The 21,446-nt window shown below is 39.5% G+C and overlaps 2 protein-coding genes across 2 annotated transcripts in view; one reads left to right on the top strand and one right to left on the bottom strand.

Moving 5' to 3' along the window:
• Positions 1-5,220: 5,220 nt before the first annotated feature.
• Positions 5,221-9,737, bottom strand: LOC143726077 (acrosin). The gene is made up of 5 exons (XM_077219065.1): positions 9,710-9,737; positions 8,054-8,234; positions 5,907-6,178; positions 5,567-5,709; positions 5,221-5,476 (listed from the first exon to the last, which is right to left on the bottom strand). Exons 1-5 carry the CDS (start codon positions 9,735-9,737, stop codon positions 5,225-5,227), a joined length of 876 nt encoding a protein of 291 aa, XP_077075180.1. The 3' UTR covers positions 5,221-5,224.
• The window catches only part of scn8aa (sodium channel, voltage gated, type VIII, alpha subunit a), a 78,571-nt gene continuing 66,611 nt past the window's right edge, over positions 9,487-21,446 (top strand). Inside the window, exons 1-2 of the mRNA XM_077218631.1 lie at positions 9,487-9,679; positions 13,176-13,507. Coding sequence (XP_077074746.1) covers positions 13,232-13,507 — 276 coding nt within the window. The 5' untranslated portion in view covers positions 9,487-9,679; positions 13,176-13,231. The remainder of the gene's footprint in view (positions 9,680-13,175; positions 13,508-21,446) is intronic.

The raw sequence follows: 21,446 nt of genomic DNA, 5'->3' as shown, positions 1-21,446 counted from the left end.
TCAGAAGTATGGAGACGGGATAGGGCATCCGCCTTGAGGTTCTTTGTACCTGGACGATAGGAGGTTAAAATGGAAACGGGTGAAGAATAAAGCCCATCTTGCCTGTCTGGGGTTGAGTCGCTTGGCATCCCGGAGATATTGGAGATTCTTATGATTAGTGAGTTCGGTAAACTTCTTAGCACCCTCCAACCCAGGGGTGGCGAACTCCGGTGATGGAGAGCCTCAGTTCTGCAGAGTGCAGCTCCAACCCTGATAAAACTCACCTGCCAGTAGCTTCCTAGTAACCCTTCAGACCTTGATTAGATTGTCAAGGTGTGTTTGATTAGGGATGAGGCAAAACTCTGCAGGACTGTGGCTCTCCAGGACTGACGTTCGTCACCCCTGCTCCAACCAATGTCTCCATTCTTGATGGCAAGCAGTTTCCGGTTATCGATGTCGTAGTTTATCTCCACCGGGGATAGTTTCTCAGAAAAGAAGGCTCATGGATGGAGACATGCTGGAATCCCCTGCTGCTGAGAAAGCACCACTCCGACGCTGGTGGTGCAGGGGCGCAGATGGCACTAGGGACGGGGGGGACATGACCCCCCCAGATTCATAGTGACCCGATCCGTCCCCCGCCCTCACTATCCCTACGAAAGGCGACAAAAATCGGTAAAACAGAGGATTAACCAGTGTTTTCGCCAAGTACATTAGCCAAAGTAGTGTCCCGGCCCGCCGCTGCTTCAGAATCGGGTCGGGGCAGACGCGGACTGACACACAATAATAATCTACACCGGTCACCATTACTTTGTTTGTACCCACGTTCTCACAACACGCTGTTCTGTTGTCAATAACCACACGATGCCATCATGCCACCGACGTTTACACTCTCTTCTGGGTGTGTGCTTCGACTCCTGAGTGACGTCGCCGGGGTCCTATGAGGAGCTGGTAGCTGCCTCAATCGTGCCTGTAGGGGCGGGCCGGTAACCATAGTGATCATATACAATCTATGACTGAGCTGAGTCGGTGATTTTCTGAACTGAAAAAAATCGACTGTATAAATGCCACATAAAGGCAATGAAGAGACAAACAACAATCACCTCATTTTTTCAAAAACAAACAATGTAAGTATCCTATGCCTGTTGACTTTCCCAGATGTGGCAGATTAGATTTGTTAAGGGGAATAGCTAGTCTGACAATAATGGCAAGAAGGCTTTTGCACTTAGTAAACACAGCAAAATGTGGAGACCATAACTATGCATTTAGGTGAGTGGACAGAGACAAATAATGAATGAACACAAAAAGAATGGTTGGCTAAATCAAACAATTTAATGAAGGGTTAACTGAAATTATAAGATTTAAAATGTTGTCCTCCTGGCCTGCAGGCGATTTCTGATGACAGTAAGGCAGGCCCTAGTCCAGAGGTCTTCAATCCTGCTCCTGGAGGGCCACAGTTTAGTTCCAACCTGCTTCAGCACACCTGCCTTTGTATATTCAAGCGATCCTGAAGAGCTTGATGAGCTGTGTGTTTCAGGTGTGTTTGATTAGGGTTGGAACTAAACTCTGCAGGACAGTGGCCCTCCAGGAGCAGGATTGAAGACCTCTGCCCTAGTCAGGCAAGTGAGGATCTGCAGGAGGGCAGCCACAAAACATACTTTGCTGAAGACATGAAGTTTTGGTGGGTGATTGGCATACTAGTCAAATAATAGTATGATCATGCATTGCTAGTGGTGATCTGGTAGGCCTTTGTTTACCTTTGTTCATTGTGGTTTATACATGATTTCAAATAAGAATCCCCCAATGGCTTTTTAGTGCAAATCATTAGCCCAAATTACGCAAAGTAACTACTTGAGCACTAGTTAAAGCCCAAATTACGCAAAATAACGAATTTAGTTTAAATCATTTGCTGACAGCTTGGTCCCCCCCAGTTAAAAAATCCTATCTGCGCCACTGTGGTGGTGGATGCATCGGCCTCTACGATGAATGAATTGTTAGGGTCTGGATGAATCAGGAGTGGTTTACCTTCCGCTTTATAACAGCATTTACCTTCCCCACGTCCATCTGGAGGCCATGTTGACTGATGTTATAGCCAAGAATTGCCCTCCTTCCTTCTTTGCCACAGAGAAAAAGCTTGAAGCAGCAGGGGAAATGGAAGGGCGGATATGTTGTATCCTGCTTGTATCCTCTTCAACGTACTCCTCCATGGCCTCTGTTTTGGGAGGGACAAGTAATATTTTTTACCGTGGGGAACTGGCTCATCCGGAATGAGGTCGATGGCGCAGTCCCATGGCCAATGTGGAGGCAACGACGATGCCCTTTTGGGGCAGAAGACGTCACTGAAGATGTGAATCGGTTGCTGCTCTACAGGACTTTCGACGGAGGTTCTTCTTAAGAGGTCCCCTTAAGAGCTGGCGGCAGAGGGAATCAGAGATGAAGTTTCCTGCTGACCCAGGGTCGAGGAGGGCGTGTACTGGAAGAGAGAAGTGGGAAGCAGTATGAACGACTTCAGTGGTGAGAGGTTGCATATTGACAGACACAGAATGTATGACACTCACCATGGGTCTTGGTAGACAGATCGGACAGGCAGTGATGATATGGCCACCAGCACTACAGTACAAGCAGAGACCCTGGGTCACCCGCCTCTGCTGTTCGGTGTGGGTGAGACGAGCACGGTCCAGTTGCATGGGTTCTGGTTCTGGCATACGATGGTTGGTTTGGATGGAGAGACGGATGAACCCTTCGAGACGAAGCATGTCGTCATATGCTGCGGGATGCTCTCGCAACGTTGGTTTCAAACCCTGCCGGTAGGTGGTGAGGAGCAAATGCTCATTTCATCCACTGGCTGCTGCGAAGTTCCTGAACTTGAGGGCATAATCAGAAACAGACATCTTTCCTTGATTGAGATGGAACAATTGCTCACCGATTGAAGTATCACCCTCTGGGACTCCAAAGACATTGCGGAAATGAGTGGTGAAATTCGTCAGGGTCTGTGTCACAGGTCCATTCTGATTCCAGATGGTTTGTGCCCAGTGGAGCGCTCGCCCCTTCAGCAGGGAGAGAATTAAGGCGAACTTCGCTGTGACTGCATTTCCAGGGTCCCGGGATTGGAATTCATGGGTGAAGAAGTGGAGACGGGTGATGCGGAAGCGGTGCCAGAAAGTGCTCTCTTGAGTGCATCCACAACCTCCTGAAATGGATCCGGGGTACTCGTTCTAAAACTGTGTTGGTCTGGTCTTCTGTTAAGGAACAGAGCCTCACAACAAGGATAAGGTTAATAAACAGTTCATTTGAGATCGGCAGGTATACGGAAAAAACAAGTATGCATCACTGATGTTGACAAACAGGAATGATGAATGAGATACTGACAGTTCCTTTGTGTTGTAGATGGATGAGGAGGTTGTGGATGAGGTGGATGATGGCAGCTGATGCACACACAGAAGATGGGAGAGAGGCAAGTAGGCAAGATGGAAGACGAGGAATCCACGGAAGACCAGGGAGACCAGGGAGGCGATGAAGACACAGAGGATGCAGGTAGACGAAACAGTAAATGTAACATACTGTACACTATATTGGAAGTAAGTGATAAACATAAGTGAGAGCCCTTGCTCAAACGTGACCAGACAATGTGACAGAGTGATGTGTGTGCTTATATGCTGCCTGTGGAGATGAGATGATGATGTGCCGGTGCACGTGATCATGAATGACGTGCAGGTGCGGGTGATTAGTATTCAGGTATAGTGTTGTCACGCTACCAAATTTATTGTTTCGATACCGATGCCAAGTCAAGAATTGCGATTTCGATACTTTTTCAACACTTTTCCTGAAAAGGGAGAAACACTCTCAAATATCATTGCTGTGCTTTATTTTAAAACCAGGACAACATTCTAATCATATAACACACTGGTGTTGTCACGATACCAAAATTATGACTTTGATACGATACCAGACTAAAATACCTTGATACCATGGGAAAAAAAACGAAAACAGTAAAAGTAACTGAAAAATATGACAGAACTTACAATTCATTGTTTTATAATAAAAAAAAATGTATTCCTTCCTTACTTTTTGACCATTCCCTCCCCTTTATTAAATAAAACAATAATAATTAGCAAGTGCAAGTGTGTACGTCCTAACAAAGATGTTTGCAACATTGACATTATTATCAATCATGTTAACATTTGCTAACCTTTCACAATTCTGAACACGTTGGGATGACCAAAATCTTATTTCATGAAATGAGTTATTTAATATTTTTTAAATGTAATTTTATAATTACAATATAAATATTTAATTTAATTGTATCTTTCTTATTAAAATAGGCAAAAATCAAATTACAAACAATCTGACAAATACTTTGAAACAAATTAAATAAACAGTGCTTCATTTCTTTTTTGAATGCAACTGTTAAATAGATCTAGTTCTGTAGCTGAAAAAAATAAAGTCCTCACTCTATAAATTAACTATAGACTGATTCTTAATAAATAGATACATTTATTCAGACAAGCATTGGGTGATTGTCTATTTTCTGTTGTTTCATTAACATAAATTACACAGAATATTAGGCTGATGGTCCGGCCCTTTAAGACCTGCACGTAGACTACCCAATGGAACTCATACGATTTATTTTTACAAACGGTTTACATTCACTAAAGACATACCCGACTGTGTTTACGTGAATACTTGCCAGAACGTAATTTTTTTACCTAGAATTTTGATTATTCAATCCAAATAATCCACGAAAGAGAACTGAAGTCGCAATCGCATTCTGTGTGAAAGGTATGTGCGTGCGCTTCAGGTCTGAGCCCGGCAGAAAGGGTTGGGCACCCCTGCTCTAAATATTTCGGCTATGTGTAAATGTGGCCTAACTTTTTTGCTTACCAGCCACTGTGGCTAATTGTTTTCTAGCCACTCAGCATTTTCACTGGCCACAATTTTGACATCAATACCATGGGGAAAATCTGCCATATAGATAATTTTATTGTTATCTCATAATGTGGCACCAGGTATATTAGGCTGTTGTCACTTTAAGAGCTGACACACGGATCCATTATACTGTTACACATGCGTTTTCTTTCTCAACTGTTTACATTCTGTTTACAACATAACTGACTGTTTATGTGAATACTCACCAATATAGCCAAACCATTGTTTGAGAGAGACTTTATTTAAAATGACTGGAAAGCTACAGAGATATTCTCGCAATTGATAGGGCACAGAGATATTCTGGCAATTGATAGGGCATGGCTCACATTAGCAGGCCCATCCAGGAAAAGAAAAACAGGGCTGAGAATAATTTAAAAACGGTCAGATCTGTGACTGAGGCAGCAGATACAGATCTTGTTTGAGCTTCTCTCAGCCAGACTGTGTACCGGCTAGCACGAGTATATATGCCAGGTTTCTTTGGCAATGCACAGTCCGCTCCATGACTTGTCACACCATAAAGGTAAAATCTCTTCATGTCTTGGCTGTAACACTGTAGAGGGCCTCCGCTGTCACCCTTGATTGAAGAGTATTCCAACAGATATTGTTAATCACTGTCTATCACTTACCAGTTACTCTGCAATGTGATATAATGAGATGACATTACCTGACATGTGTCGACACCCCCTTTGTCAAATCCTGCACAGATCATGTTGTCATTAACATGGCCATTATACCAGCTTCTCTGGTTGCAGGTTCCAGTATCAATGAGCTCAACTTCAGCTTCCTGAAGAGTGTCAACTAACATTCCTTAAAATACAGTAAAATGTTTCAGACCTTTTCTGATCAAGAAATAAGCATAATTGTAAAATCTAATCAAGAATCAAAAGAAACAATCTTTAATAGACTAACTTTTAAAAACAATATAAACAATATAAAACAATATATATAAACTAAATAATGCAGATATTTTGAGTTGGACTGTTTTTGGATATTTAAACACTAACCTTGGAACACTGAGCTGCCCCAACCAGTGATGTAACATGAGCCGAAGCTGAGTTGTTTCTCGTCCATTTCATTTTCAATCATACACAAAGGCTGCACATGATTTGTGAAATACAAAGAGCGATGCAGATGCAAAAGTGCCACATCGTTTTCAAAATGTGATCGGTTGAACTTCTCATGCAGGATCACTTGGTGAACTGAGCGATACTGGACACCCTTTTCTCGCTTAGATCGAGAATTCACTCCAGCCACTACTTGTAGTTTATAGTTGTTACTATAATAGAAAGATGCAAAAGATCTGCAATAAAAACTATTATTTCGAAATGAAGAGTTGCTTTTATTGTTTTAGGCATTTTCTGGGTGCGTAAAAATGTTTGTTGTAGTAAGTAGACTACATACAATGCTAATCTAAAAAGAAATACAGTATAATTAACTGAACCATTACTGCAAGTAACGTTAGGCCTATATCATTTTAGATCAACTACCCACCCTTGCTTATTTAACTAAACTAGTGCAAAGTGCCTGTGCAAAATCAGTTTTTGTGTGTGTTTTTAGTAATTGTTGGTTTGGTGTGTTTGAGTGCTCATTGTTTACAATTAAACAGCAAAAGTTCATTTTTATTTGTGCATCGTATACTGATACTGACATAATGACATACAATAAATATAGAAAATTGAACTACACGATTCAGGGAGCAGGCTACACAGTGAACTCCGAGAAAACACTACGTTTGAGCAAACAGTTTGTGAATAGGCTACTACAAATGATGGCCGAGAAAGAGACTGTGAACGAATTGAATAGAATATGTTTAGTTGGTGAATAGCATAGGCTACTACTAAACAGTAGCGATAACGTTAAGCGCACCAGAATTAAATATAATATTCAGAAGTAAACAGTGTAGCTGACTTACAGATTCAGTTAACATCCACAAATGAATAAGCGCGACGATTCAGGGAGCAGACTACACAGTGAACTCCGAAAAAACGCTACGCTTGAGCAAACAGTTTGTGAATAGGCTACTACAAATGATGCCCGTGAATAAAATATAATATTCAGAAGTAAACAGTGATAGGTGACTTAATGTTTAGCTGAGAGAGTGTTTGTGTCAGAATGTTTATTTTTAAACCACAACCCTCTAATGTCAGAATATTTATTTTTAAGCCACAACCTTCTAAGGGCTTCTTTTGCCAATATAGTTAACAATAACTTTTGCAGTTCTAATCCAAACAATGTCAAACTTTGCACTGCACTTTCTCGTGCCAATAGCAAGACACCTGTCAAGTTTGAAATTCATCGGACAAACGGTTCGAGAAATATGCGAATAACAGACACACACACAGACAGACAGACGTTCCTGTAATTTATAGATAGACTAGTGCAATGCCTGTGCAAAATCTATTTTTGTGTGTTTAGTAATTGTTGGTTTGGTATGTTTGAGTTGCTGAATAGCCTAGTCTACTATTACACAGGAGCCTAAACTCAGAGAAAATGATAACGTTAAACGCACCAGAATAAAATATAATATTCAGAAGTAAACAGTGTAGCTGACTTACAGATTCAGTTAACATCCTCAAATGAATAAGTGTGACGATTCAGGGAGCAGACTACACAATGAACTCAGAGAAAACACTTCGTTTGAGCAAACAGTTTATGAATTGGCTACTACAAATGATGGCCGTGAATAAAATATAATATTCAGATATTTTTAAACCACAACCCTCTAATGTCAGAATGTTTATTTTTGGGAGTGGCCTCTCAGTGTGCAGTGTGAGCCAGAGTGGCCAGCGGCTAGAGCGGCAAAAGCCAATGTGTGCTTCTTTTACAGATATATTTACCAATATCTTTTGCATTTCTAATCCAAAAAACTTCAAACTTGGCACTGCACTTACTCGTGCCCGTAGCAAGACACCTGTCAATTTTGAAATGCATCAGACTAACGGTTCGAGAGATATGCGAATAACAGACGGACAGACACACAGACAGACAGACGTTCCTGTAATTTATAGATAGATGTGCATATGCTCAGATAAAATGTATCACCTTTTTGTTTCAGCAAACCACAATCATTGCTGAAAGTTAAAATAATGAGATGTGGAAACTGCACACAAATGTTACATGTTATGAGGGAGTAGAATCACAAAGTGCTCACCTATTTCTGAAGCAGTGGGATGCTGTGATTATCCACCGATGGCTTATGATGGACCCACCACAGATATGCCTCGACATCCTCTGTATGCTCACCTGCCAAGGCCATGCACCTTCTAATGCAGAATGGCCTCCTGCAATTCGAAACGGCGTTGATGGACCATGCAAAGTTTGCTTTCCACAACCTTAAAAGAGCATCATAGTCAGTTGCACTGAACACTTCTGATCACTTTTTTGTTCCATAACCACTGATGATACCACTGTTTGTTAATAATATTAACCCATTTACCCAACAGTGACATTTAAGACTAAAGCTATGAAAATGTTTATATGCATTTTTGATGCATGTAATATATAAAAGGTCTAATAATGTATTAAGATGTCTTCGTCACAATTTAAGGCATGGGAAGACCTATTTTGAGTAAGTAATGATTGAATTGCATCATAAAATTGTAGAATTTTAAGTATTGTTACATTAAATGGAAAAAAATAAAAAAATATTTTTGTATTATCAGTTGTTTTGTTTTCCCATAATTGCCTGATATAAATAATACATTATAAGATTCCTTTTGTTTGAAACTGGACAATTTGTACTCCCATCCATTACAATTGTGACCATAAACAACAGACATACTAACGTTTTAATTTAATTTAATTTTTTTTACAAAAGGCATGCTTTTTGAGGTTTGTTTCCTTTGGGCTATCCAATAGTAAAATTTGTGTGTTCACATCTCTGGGATTAAATGGTATTATATATATATATATATATATATATATATATATATATATATATATATATATATTATATATAATAAAAAAAAAATACCTGCAATCCCAGAAAGCAGCGTGCTACAAATGAAGACTAATTGTAGAGCCGTTTTAAACATTTTAAATGTGAAGCAAAACGAGAGGCAGAAAGAAGACCGACAGAAGAATTAGATGTCCTTGTCATTGATTATTAGGTAATCTGAAGAGATTCTAAGTGACGTAACAGTTCATACTGTAATGTCCTGAAAGACGCGGGCAAGGAAGAACATGCAAATCAACACGTTTTAAATCTTTAGTCTATGCAGATAATAGCAGAAGTGGTTTGTACATTTGCCTACATATCACCAATTTTATGACATTTTAGAGTGCTGTAAAGGACACTAAAATAATAGTAAACGACATCCTTTAGAAACTAGGCGACAATTAGAAACCATAGATGAATTTCATGCGAGTTTTTCGCTCATAATAATACTCCAAGCCAACGACCTGTTTATTTTATTCAGCGTGAAAGAACGTTTTTAAAATAATTTCAAACACAATTGTAGCGGTGTATTTTTGATTCAGACATTATAGCTACACGGTATCAATCGTCAATCTTGAAAGTCTCATTCTCGAACAAGGACCTAACTGAGATTCAACCAAAAGAAAACTGAAATTAACGCCTTTTATTGTGGAACTGGTGGTAAACGTTACCTATTGGCCGACACTCCCTTACTGCTGGGAGTCATCAATTATGCAGGGTAACGGTGCACATTGAAGGAAGGTATAGCAGCAACAATGGCGACATCCGCAATTTCTTCCGAATTTATTCGACATCTGAAGTGCAGTGAGGATTTTTTGGATACCCGCTAACGTAATCATAGTGAGTATTGTGTTTCAATATCGCTCTCACGGTGTTTATTCCGTGCGATGAAAGTCATTGCACTATCAGTGAATGTCGCAGAGATGCTGTACGCTGAGGGGGTTTTACTGCTGGACGCTCCTCGCAAAATGCACATTCGCCTTTAATCCCTTAACTGAAATGACGTTTTATAAACTCACCCTTTTTGTTAAATTGAACCAGTTTTGATTAGGCATTTTCATTTCCCCCTCTCAAATTACAGTTTTAATATGTCATGATATGAAACACATTCTTCCAAGGCTATTTGTGGTGTGTTAACGTTACCTATATAGCCTACTTGCATGATCAATGCCGTGATCTGTACCCTCATCTGAATAAAGGTCTTATTGTCAAAATTAATCGAATGTCAAGCTGAGCAAAAATGCACATGTGGACAGGTTTTATAATGATTCGTTGTAATTAAGACGTTCAAATGACAACATGCTTGGCTGCTTATTGATTGTAGGGTGGACGCAGGTTGCACGGGTGTGGAATGCTACATTTTCTTGTTTATGTTCCTCGCGAGCAGAAATCTTGCAAAGCATCGTCGAGATATCGCTGTTTTCTAATAACTTTAGCCGTTTTCTCCCAAACCGGATTATATGACTGAAACATGTTTGCGCTGTGTGTATAAAAGGATAAATACGACTAGAGAGCGAGAAGAAAAAAAAACACTGCAGTATTTTCCGTTTTTCCTCCGTGGCTTCGGCCCGCTTTCGTGAAGGTGTCGGAGTGTTTATAAACGTTAGTTTTCCAGGCAAAATTGTTTTCTAACACAGAGGGAGATGTACAACGCTTTGGAAAACGCAAAGACGTTGTTCGTGAAACCGTTGTGCTGCTAAGCCATGGATTTCGTGACCAAACATTAATGAAATAAGGTAGGACCACTGCGCATTCAGTCACATAACGATATTACTTGACGTTTTTAAAATGAGGTTATGGTTTGTTTGAAGGACTAGTTGTTACAGATGTATGTGCGAATAGCCTGCATAATTTATTGACAGGTATTTTGCATATGAAGACATAAGGGTGTCGCTTTGATGTAGAAGAGAATTCTGTGGCGCATAGAAGCTCGAAATGAAAATTAATTCATCATTTTATTCATCATGCTTCTTAAATTTACCCATGTCCTCACATCTGTAAATAAGCTGGACCACATACCCCACCTGACATTTTCTAAAGCTATCATGTGTTCACGTGCAGCCCGCATAGTTTCTACAGGTATTTCTAGATGTTTCGGCCCACCCAACAGAAGCCCACCTCATTCTGATACGGATTCCCTCACACCATTTTTAAAACTCCATGAGTTGTCGATTCCATATCCTTTATCTTACGGAAAAAGCACTGTAAAATTTGAAATAAATTAATTCAAGACAGCATGTTGCATAGAGATATTTGAGTTCTCTGTTAACTGTCTTTAGTAACACTACTGTTTAACCAATCTGAATATGATTGTGAATACAGAATGTCTCATAAAAATATTGCCCTTTTAAATAGTGTGGTGCTGATAGGACAGCTCCTGTAAGTAAAGTTGCCTTTATTTGTGCTGTTTGGACAACAAAAGCTGAGCTTGTTTCACTAAGACATTAAAAAAGGCAAATGCAAAGGGTGTTTTGATTGGTTTAGGATAATCATTTCTTTTGTTTTCCTGTTTCATTGCTTGACTTGCTGAGAGAGAGGAAAATCAACTTAAACCAACCTAAGCTGTTTAAGCTCTCCCTGCCTGACCAGGTAGAAAGTGCCCAAAACCCCTTTAAAACTTGCCAATAGACCAGTAAATGCCAACAAACCAGCTCAGGCTGGTTTAAGCTGCTTTTTTCCAGCAGGTCTTGAAATTATATCAGATTTATATACCCAAGGGACTTGTGCCCCTAATGGTGTCTGTTATGTGCCAATGTTAGTCACATTCTTTGATATTTTGTTCAAGTGTCTGATTTGCTTGAAGGTAAATGGGGTATGTTTACTTCAAATGCAGACTGGAAATGCCAAACACCATTTCTGAAACAAAACTGGAATTGGATGGAGAGAAATGCTAAAAGTGAGTTAAGTAGCTATGTAATATCAGGATATGGCTTGGTTAAGTGTCTGGCACATAAATGCACACAAGCTTTTAGATTGTGTGGTTCACTACGCCTCCCTTCACCCACCCCATTTCATATTCTGCTGCCTTAGGGACATAACACATGTCCCAAATCGACATCTCAGTGGAGATTTTGTTCATAGGGAAGACAGGTTTAACTAAAATCTGCTTGTGCTATTGTGTGGTATCTTCTAATCCAGTCTACATCATCCCTGAACCCTTTCATCTAAAATAGAAACATCCATCATAATGACCCAAAAGAACCATACGATGGGAAGTGACAAACATTAAGTATCACCTTCATCTGCTCATAATGGAGGGTGTTTTTCATTTTTCATTAAGTCGATGACTCATCCTGGATCTATTTCCAGGCCCTCTTTAACATGCTCTCAATTTAGCAACAGATTGTTTTGATGTGTAAGGTAATATTTTTAGATGCAAGGCTTGGTTTTTTACTTTCCTGCACAGAGCTGAACATATCAGTTTGTGTGAGTGGGTGATGTAACAAGGTAGTATTGTTCAGTAAGACTTTATCATTCCAAAAGCTAAAATGAAATCTAAATAACAGGTTTTTTTTGCATTTGCAAGTTGTCACTAGCTTGTATGGGTGCTCTTCTGTTGGATTTTAAGTATAAGTGGTATAAATAGTAACCAAAGTGTAAATGTGTGTTATTGTAAACGTTAGCAAATTCACTCTCTTTTTTGTAAATGTTAGATTTTTTTGTGAATGATTCAACTATGTATGTTTTTTAACCTTATAACTTTTAATTAAAATGTCATACCTCTTGACTGATGACATATGCCAGACTTCTCCAATCACTTAGTCATCTTAAACCCCGCCCCTTTCTTACAATTTACTATCGCTATTTTCATTTCATTGCGACTTTAAGTCTTTAAAGTCCTAAACTTTTAAATTCCTCCATTTTACGATCTCTATTGAAGAGAAGTTAAATATAGACAAATATTAATGACATTAATTTTAATGATTATAGTCACACAAAACGCTGTAGAGTTACATAGTGTTTTTGCAGCTAAGCTGACTTAATAGGAGGCCTTGATATGATATGATTCGTTTTTTGCTAATGCATATCTTATACTACACCAAGATAAATGCATAGACAGGAAAGTAATACAATATTGATATTAGCTAAGTATCATGACAACAAGGTCATGGGTTTGATTATCAGGGAATGCATGAACTGAAAAAAAAAATGTATGAAAGCATCTGAAAAATGCTTTACTGATAATATTGCATGCAAAGCTCTTTCTTGATCTGGTAAGCTCTAATCTCATTGGCTAAATTTATAAAACTTTTGGCAGTAAGTAACTTAGGCGGCTATATGATTCTGACTTTATGAACTAGATGTCCATTAATGTCATTTTCTCTTTCCGACATAGAATTAGCTGCCGTGGAGGGTACATAACAGGAGAAGAAGTTGCTGCAGGATGAAAACATGGCTGCACCCCTTATTGCACCGCCAGGACCTGACAGCTTCAAATACTTTACCAGGGAATCTCTGTGTGAAATCGAGAAGCGCATTGAGGAGGAGAAAGCCAAGCCGCCTCCTAAGCCAGACAGCAGCTACCGCGACGATGATGACGAGAACAAGCCCAAGCCTAACAGTGACCTGGAGGCAGGGAAGAGTCTGCCCTTCATCTACGGGGACATCCCTCGTGGCATGGTGGCAACACCACTGGAAGATTTAGATCCCTTCTATGCTAATAAGAAAGTGAGTGCATCATCTTGTCTCTTCATGTGTCCTGCACAGCTAGCATTCACACATTATCTTATATGCAACTCACCTTGGATCATTCTAGAGTTGGAGATGCTGAGTATGTTTTTAAACCTTTTTTTAGTCCACTAGTTTTTTTTCTCATATATATATATATATATATATATATACAAACGCCTGATGGTAATCATGTTCCTTGTAGGATATACTTGAACCACGATAACATGTTAATCATATGAAAATATGAATTACTTCCTCCTGTAATCCACTACAGTGCTGAAGCATTTGTTTGTGGCTTGTGGATGTTATAGATTGTCTGTGAGATTATGCTTTTAGAGGTTTGAGGAGGAGGTCATCTGTGGTCTGCTGAAGCTTTACAGTTCCAGCTTATGGACTTGTTTTAATTGTTCCAGCAGTAATCCTTTAGAAAAGAAAAGCCAAAAGAAACACTCCAGTGCATTTAAAGGACAGTGCACTGTTTTAGAACAGGGTTCCATCCTTCGTTCCTTGCCTTAATACATCTGAGATGATTTGAAAGATGCCAGATATTCTAATTGCTCTGGATAATTTGGTTCTTCAAACAAATTTGTGGACTTGATTAAAATATCTGGATTAAGTTGATTACTGCACGTTCATTGGTAAGGGCAGCTATATCAATACTTAAAACTAGCAATGCAGCGATTGGCTGGCAGAAATACAGCAACGTAATGACATCATATAAAAAAAGAACATCACACACCTGACGCAAATTTCAGATTTTGAATTTCTGGACCTTTTTAAGGAAACAGTCAAGCGACCAAAATGATATAAAAGTTATAATCGATAAATGAATTGTGTAATGTTTGTTACATTATTTCCATTATTTCACAATTTCTAATATTTGTACAGGCTTTACATTTTTATTTCAATGATGTAATGAGAAATTATTTTAATTTTACCTGTGAAGCATATTTGTTACGTGACAACATTAATTACATTTTGACAGGACATCAGGACAGAATTTTTTACAAAGTAATCTGCATCTCCTGCGCTGCATCAATCTACTCCCATAATAGCTGTCACCATTTAAATTAATGCACGGCTCAGACTAACTGTAAGACTTCAATCAAATTATTAAGTATTTTCCCCTCACAAATAAATCTTGTCAATAAGTAAAACTGGCTGTGTCTACATTATGATAAGACTACACAACATGATAATATTATTTTCAAATTAATTTTTAAATTATTATTATTTTTATATTCCCAGGTTCATTAAGTACTCTAGTAAGAAAGTAGCAGTCGCTGGGACAGACTTTAAGTATCACTTCTGCTTAAAAAGATGCAATCTAATCCCGTTTACATGAAATAAGCCTGCTCCTGAGCAGGTTTGAGGTTACAGACCTGTTGCTATGATAGCAACTCCAGGATGAGCTTTGAGGAACCTATCAATCCTGGGTCATGTCAAATCGTCAACAGTGAAATCCAGGTCATTGAGTAATCCACGTACGACGAACGGGCCACTGCTATTTGAGTAGTATTACAACAGTAAGAGAGTTAGGCCATTTAAAAATCTTTAATGTTGTTGTTTTAGAGAAATATGTGTTTGGTACTCATTAGTGTTGCTAAATGTACATGAAAAGACCAAAAACTATACTATTGTTCAAAATTGTGGGGTCAGTAATTTTGAAATGATTAATGCTCAACAAGGCTGCATTTATTTGATCAAAAATACAATACAAAAACAGTAATATTGTGACATTATATTACAATTTGAAGTATTTATTCCTATTCTAATATATTTTAAAATGAAATTTATTCTTGTGCTGGCAAAGCTGGATTTTCAGCAGCCATTACTCCAGTTTTCAGTGTCACATGATCCTTCAGAAATCATTTTAATATGCTGATTTGGTGTTAATATTTTTGTGGAAACTTATATTATATATGTGGAAACAAATAATATTTTTGTGAGGAATCCTGAAAAAAAAAGGTTAAAAAGAATGGCATTTATTTCAAATAGATTTTTTTTTGGAACATTAAGACGTTCAAATGTTCTTTTTTCCATTGAATCTCAAGACATGCTTTGGAATATTTTCAAATCATGCTAAAGGACATGATCATAATAGTCTACTACACAAACTTGTGGAGTTCATAGTTTGGTTTGGATACATTTTAAAATGTATTAATGCATTTTTCAATTAAACTTTTCACTAAAATATAATTTATAATGAAAATGTTGTATATATTATAAAAATGCAGCATTTTGTGCTCTAAGATTATTAAGTGGATGCACAGTTTCTTGATATGTTACTAGTCATAAAACAGTGCTTTGTTTTTGTTGCAAATGAGCAATATCAGATGCAAGATAGCCCTCAAACAGATTTGCAGGATTGAATTGTTGCTATGAGATGTAGCCTAAGGGAGGAAGATGAGGTCATCTTTTCTGTCTGAGTTGTAATGGAGCCCAAAAGGCTCAGCCCTGTGTTCACATTTGGCTCGGTGCTAAGTGCTGTGGTGAGACTTCAGCAGGGTCTTCCACACCGGACTTTACTAAATAATGCACAGACTCGTTTGTGTGGTAATGCCTGTAAATGTGTGCATGTGCTGAAGCATTACCCTGCCTCCATCTCTTGCTTTCGCCCTCCGACTCATTCCTCTGCCTCCCTCTCATGCAGCTTACACTGACTGTTATGTAACCGCGCGCTTCATGCACAGGAAGGAGATTTCAGTCTCCTGATGAAAACCTCATGGAGGAGCGTATGTGAAACAGACAGTCTAAAGGAACTTAATTATGCTCAAAACTGAGTAAATTTTTATTGCAACAATGGCTCACGTTAGACCTTTTTTCATATTTAGATGCATTTCTGGACCATGCTTTCATGCACGTGCCATAGACGATCTGTCTTGCACTCTCAAGGATTTAATGGCTCTTTGATTGTATGCTTTTTGATTAGATCTCCCTGTCTCTCATTGTTCTTTGTTTCTACACGCTGGGCTTGACTTGCAGCCTGCAGCAGTAGTGAAACCTGATTCTTGAGGCTCAGGGCAGCTCTCTTCATAGTGGAAAACCAGCTGAGAAATGGGAGCCGGCAGCTTTTAAATCCAGACCTGTTACACTATCAGAAGCAGTTAGCTTAGGAAGCTTTGCTACAATAGCAGCTGATGAAGCCTGAGTCCTCCAGCACAGATGATAAAAGGAGATGGTTATATGTTGAAAACAAAACGGTTGTGAGACGGAGAGGCTTAATAGGATTTACCCAAGTTGGAAAAGTTGGGTCTCCAACATTGATTTATATTTATGCATTTAGCAAATTCTTTTATCCAGAGTGATTACAGTGCAATCAAGAAATGCTCTACCAATTGAGCTTCAACAATCTAAACAGTGCTGTGTTGTATTTTAGGTTATTTGAAAGTTATTTAATTTTATGTTATTTCCTATTTTACTTTATTATTATTATTTTGTTTTATATGTTCTTTTCTATTTAATTAGGGGCTCAAGCATGTTGCGCTGAAACCCTATTGTAATTGTTAGAATTTCCAAGGATCAGCATTCTCCCCTAAAAGTGATTGGGCAGATCGCGTGAAAAAGGAATAAAATGAAATTTTCTATAAAATAAAAAAAACACTAAACCGGCTATAGCTACACAAAAGACAGTCCAGTTGATTTGAAAACTGGCATGCGGTCCAAGGCGCCACGATTGTCTACGAGGCAATGGCATGGCAAAAAACATGGCAGCCGTTGGCCAATGAAGCCTATAAATCCTAAACGAAAACTCAGAAATACACGAAATTAGATGAGTATATGCGACACATGATTCTAAACAAGCATGCAAACCTTTATGGAGATAGGACCATAGGTGGCCCTATAGCTGTTAAAAACCTTTAAAAAAAACATATATTTGAATAGTAAATTGCCTTTATTGGCTGTAAATGGTCTTTTCCATCTCTGATGTAGGTGGTTAATAAATGAAACATAAAACCTTTTTGCACGTGCATAAAGGCCTTAAAGCGCTTGAACCCCGATAATTCGCAGCTATATTTTAATTTAATTATTTTGCCTGAGCTTAGCACTGTTACAGCTCCTTTAATCAATCAGATTTTCAGATTTTAGATGTTTCAGAATGATTTTACCAACATTACACATGTACACATTTCTGACTTCAGGTTTGGGCTCTGATTGGTTTGAGAGGAATGTTGTTGGTCCAGGAGCATGTCCTGCTTGAAATAAGTGTGTGCAAAGATGAGAAAGGGGAGACAGAAGGAGAAAGAGGCAGAAAACCACTGGGTCATAAATCTTAAGAGGGACTCTTCAAAATGTGCCATGTAGGACCATTACTTTTCCCTGTGATGGCGCGGCACTCAGAGTGGTCTTGGCTGGGCTGGTTGGGGGGCTGGGGAAGGCAGGGTGATGTACATCTTGAGTATAATGGCCATCTCACTCCTCCCTCACATCTGTTCACAGCATCTACACTCTCCACATCAGGAAATACTCCCTATTCTACTGCAGGCATCTCATTTATATTTGTTTGTTTGGCCTTTCATTGATGTGACAAGCTTTTATTGATGTGGGAGATGCTGCATTATTAGCTCTGGAAGCATCTCACTCTTTTCATTCGCCATTTTCTGCTCTGCTCATCACTCTCTTTACATTAGTCACCATCTCTGTCTGTTGTTTATGTTTCTCCATTTTTCACCATGCTTCTCTCCTCTCCATGTGTCCTGCCATACGTCTGTTCTGAGCTTCATCTGGATCTTGTTTACATCACTTACACTTTCCTGCTCACTTTGCATCACCCTGTAATTTTATCTCTCTCTGTCTTTCTCCTTTTCCATGTTTGCCTCTCCCTGTTGTTTTTAAGCTTTAGTTGGAATATTAAAATGAATAAATGTTATTTACATTTTTTAATATTAAATATAATAATATTTTTAAAGTTTTCAACTGAACATACTGCAGTATCTAGTTAACAGCATTATTTTTGCAAAAAAACAACAACACATGCACTGTTAATGTTTGATTTATATTCATTTACATTTACATAAATATACATTATTAACCACATATATATTGCAATTTCTTGTGATATACAATATGTGATAATATGGAACTCTGTGTAAAGTGAAGGGTTTTTTAATCAGGCTTTGGCTATCCATCGTTCATATTAGCAAAATTCTGTAACAGGGTCAATGACGTGACGGGTCATTTTTTTTGTCCAAAGAGCTTAATAATGATAAAAAACAAAGATATAACATGTAAAGTATGTAAGGTAGTACAACTTGATCTCTTTTATTGAATCCAAAAGGTTTTATTTATATTCTACTACATATAAAGGTATTTTAAAGATTTTGAAGTGTCAAAAGGCCATTCGGTTTAACCGTCCGAAGGCCAATACAGCCATTTCATTTGTGATTAAAATATCCAAAAATTTTATACATTTATATATTTTTTATTCTGGCATGATTTTATGACATTATATGTCAACATAGTGCAAAATGGTATTAAAATTATGTGTAGAAGTCATTTCTTTGATAAGAGAAAGAATGTTCGGAAAAATTAATTTCATTGATGTAATTCGGAGTAACCAATATAAAGGCACCATTTTGGATAAAGTCATGCGGTCAATATCATGTGACAGGATCTGATATCATTCAGACACCTGCAATGGACCACACAGTCGTGAAGCAAAGTAAGTAACTCACCCTTAACTATTTGAAAAATTAATGTTTTCACTTGCTTATATACATGTCCCGAAATATCAGGTCATTTGGTACAACTGCTAAAAAACATGGAAAATGTTGTAATATTTTAAAAACTTGTACTAAATATAAAATGTTTGATTGTCTTTTTGCTAGCTAGCTATCTAGATATCAGCCTTTTAGCATTGTTTGAAAATATTGTCATTCGGTATTACCAAAAGTGTCATTCGGTAATACCGAATATGTGGTTATACCGAATGACCTACTGGTTGTACCGAATGACAGCAATGTATGAAGGTCATATTTGTACATATCTGGAATAAATTCATACAAATTCTTATAAATAGGAATTGTGCAGAGTATATTATTTCAGAATTTTGACCAAATGTTTTACTTTTGCAGATGCCTTTATCAAATAAGGAAAAAGCAGTTCTCTACTGGGAAAGGATCAAAGCTGATCCTGTTAAAAAAGAAGAGATACTACCTAAAGAAGAGAAAAGTATAATTTGTTTTTATAATTTATATTATTTAATTATTATTACTATTATTATAATACTATATATAGTAGTAATTGCATCATAACACGTTACAATGCATACAAGCGGCTCTATTTTGCATTTAGTAACTAAAGAAAACGTCCTCGGGTTACGACTGTAACCCTTGTTCCCTGAGAGGGGAACGAGAACTGCGTCGAATGACACTTTGGGGGAACGCCCCTCAGCGTAGCGCCTCTGAAGTATGAATGAAACCGAGCCGATCTCTGATTGGTGCAGCGTCATGACGTAATGTGTGACGGCAGATAGGCGGAAGCTATAAAAGCAGCCGGCACACATAAGATGTCAGCTTCTGTGATGAAGCAAGTGCTCTCAGGCAGGGGAAGGCGTGGCCAAGGGACGCAGTTCTCGTTCCCCTCTCAGGGAACAAGGGTTACAGTCGTAACCCGAGGACGTTCCCTTTCGAGGGAACTCCAACTGCGTCGAATGACACTTTGGGGGAACGAGTACCCACTACGCCACAAGGCGCCCTGCCTGCCCTAGTGTGAAGCTGCTCACAGGCACACTTAGGACGCGAGCACAAGAGAGCCGGGTGTAGACGGAATGTCCAAACTATAAAACCTAATAAAGGTATGAGGGGTATCCCATCCTGCTGCATCGCAGACCTCCTGGATGGGGGCCCCCGCGAGAAGGGCTCTAGAGGACGCCATGCCTCTGGTAGAATGAGCCCTCACGGCCAAAGGTGAAGGCATACCGCGCACCTGATAGGCCGTGGAAATCGCTTGGACAATCCAGTTGCTGATGGTCTGCTTTGAGGCGGGAAGCCCCTTTCTGGGCGACCCGAAACACACCAGCAACTGGTCCGACTTCCGCCATGAAGAGGACCTCTGAATGTAAATACTCAGTGCTCTGACAGGGCAGAGCATGTGAAGTCTCTCTTCATTCGCCGTCACGTGAGGTGGAGGATGAAAAGCCTGCAGAACCGTAGGCCGTGCCGCACTGGACGGCACCTTAGGCAAATAGCCGGGCCTAGGGTGAAGAATGGCCTTAATGTTGCCTGGAGCAAACTCCAGGCACTCGTTAGATATGGAGAGCGCCTGGAGATCTCCTACCCTCCTCAGAGAAGTAATGGCCAACAAAAAGACCACCTTCAACGAAAGGTTCTTGGCCTCAGCCGACTCCAGCGGCTCGAAGGGGGCCTCGGCCAGTCCTTCAAGAACCACTGCCAGGTCCCAAGTGGGAACCCTGGTACGAGCCGCAGGTCTAATCTTCCAAGCCCCACGGAGGAAACGTACGACCAATTGGTGTCTCCCCAGAGGCCCATCACTCAGAGGAGCGTGGAAAGCCGCAATGGCAGCCACGTACACCTTGAGTGTGGACGGGGTAAGACCAGTGGAAAAGCGATCTTGGAGGAACTCCAGCACTGAAGCCACTGGGCAGTTAACTGGGTCCACCTCACGCTCCCTACACCAAACGGTGAAGACATTCCACTTTAGGCCGTACAATTTCCTCGTGGATGGAGCTCTAGAGCTGAGTATGGTCTCCACTACTCCAGCTGATAGGCCGGCCTCTAGGTACTGTGCCCCCTCAGGGGCCAGACCCACAGTTTCCATAACTCGGGCCGAGGGTGAAATATTGAGCCCTCTGCCTGTGTCAGCAGGTCCCTCCTGATGGGAATCTCCCATGGAGGGCCGTCCAGGAGCAAAATTATGTCGGAGAACCAAACTCGGGCCGGCCACAACGGGGCTACCAACAGTAGACTGATCCCGT

This window comes from Siphateles boraxobius, unplaced genomic scaffold (genome assembly GCF_051911475.1).
Source record: "Siphateles boraxobius isolate OS27281-9 unplaced genomic scaffold, OSU_SipBor_1 77, whole genome shotgun sequence".
NCBI classification, from domain to species: Eukaryota; Metazoa; Chordata; class Actinopteri; order Cypriniformes; family Leuciscidae; genus Siphateles; species Siphateles boraxobius.
The sequence above is the reverse complement of the archived record's forward strand: the minus strand, read 5'-3'. Positions and strand labels throughout refer to the sequence as shown.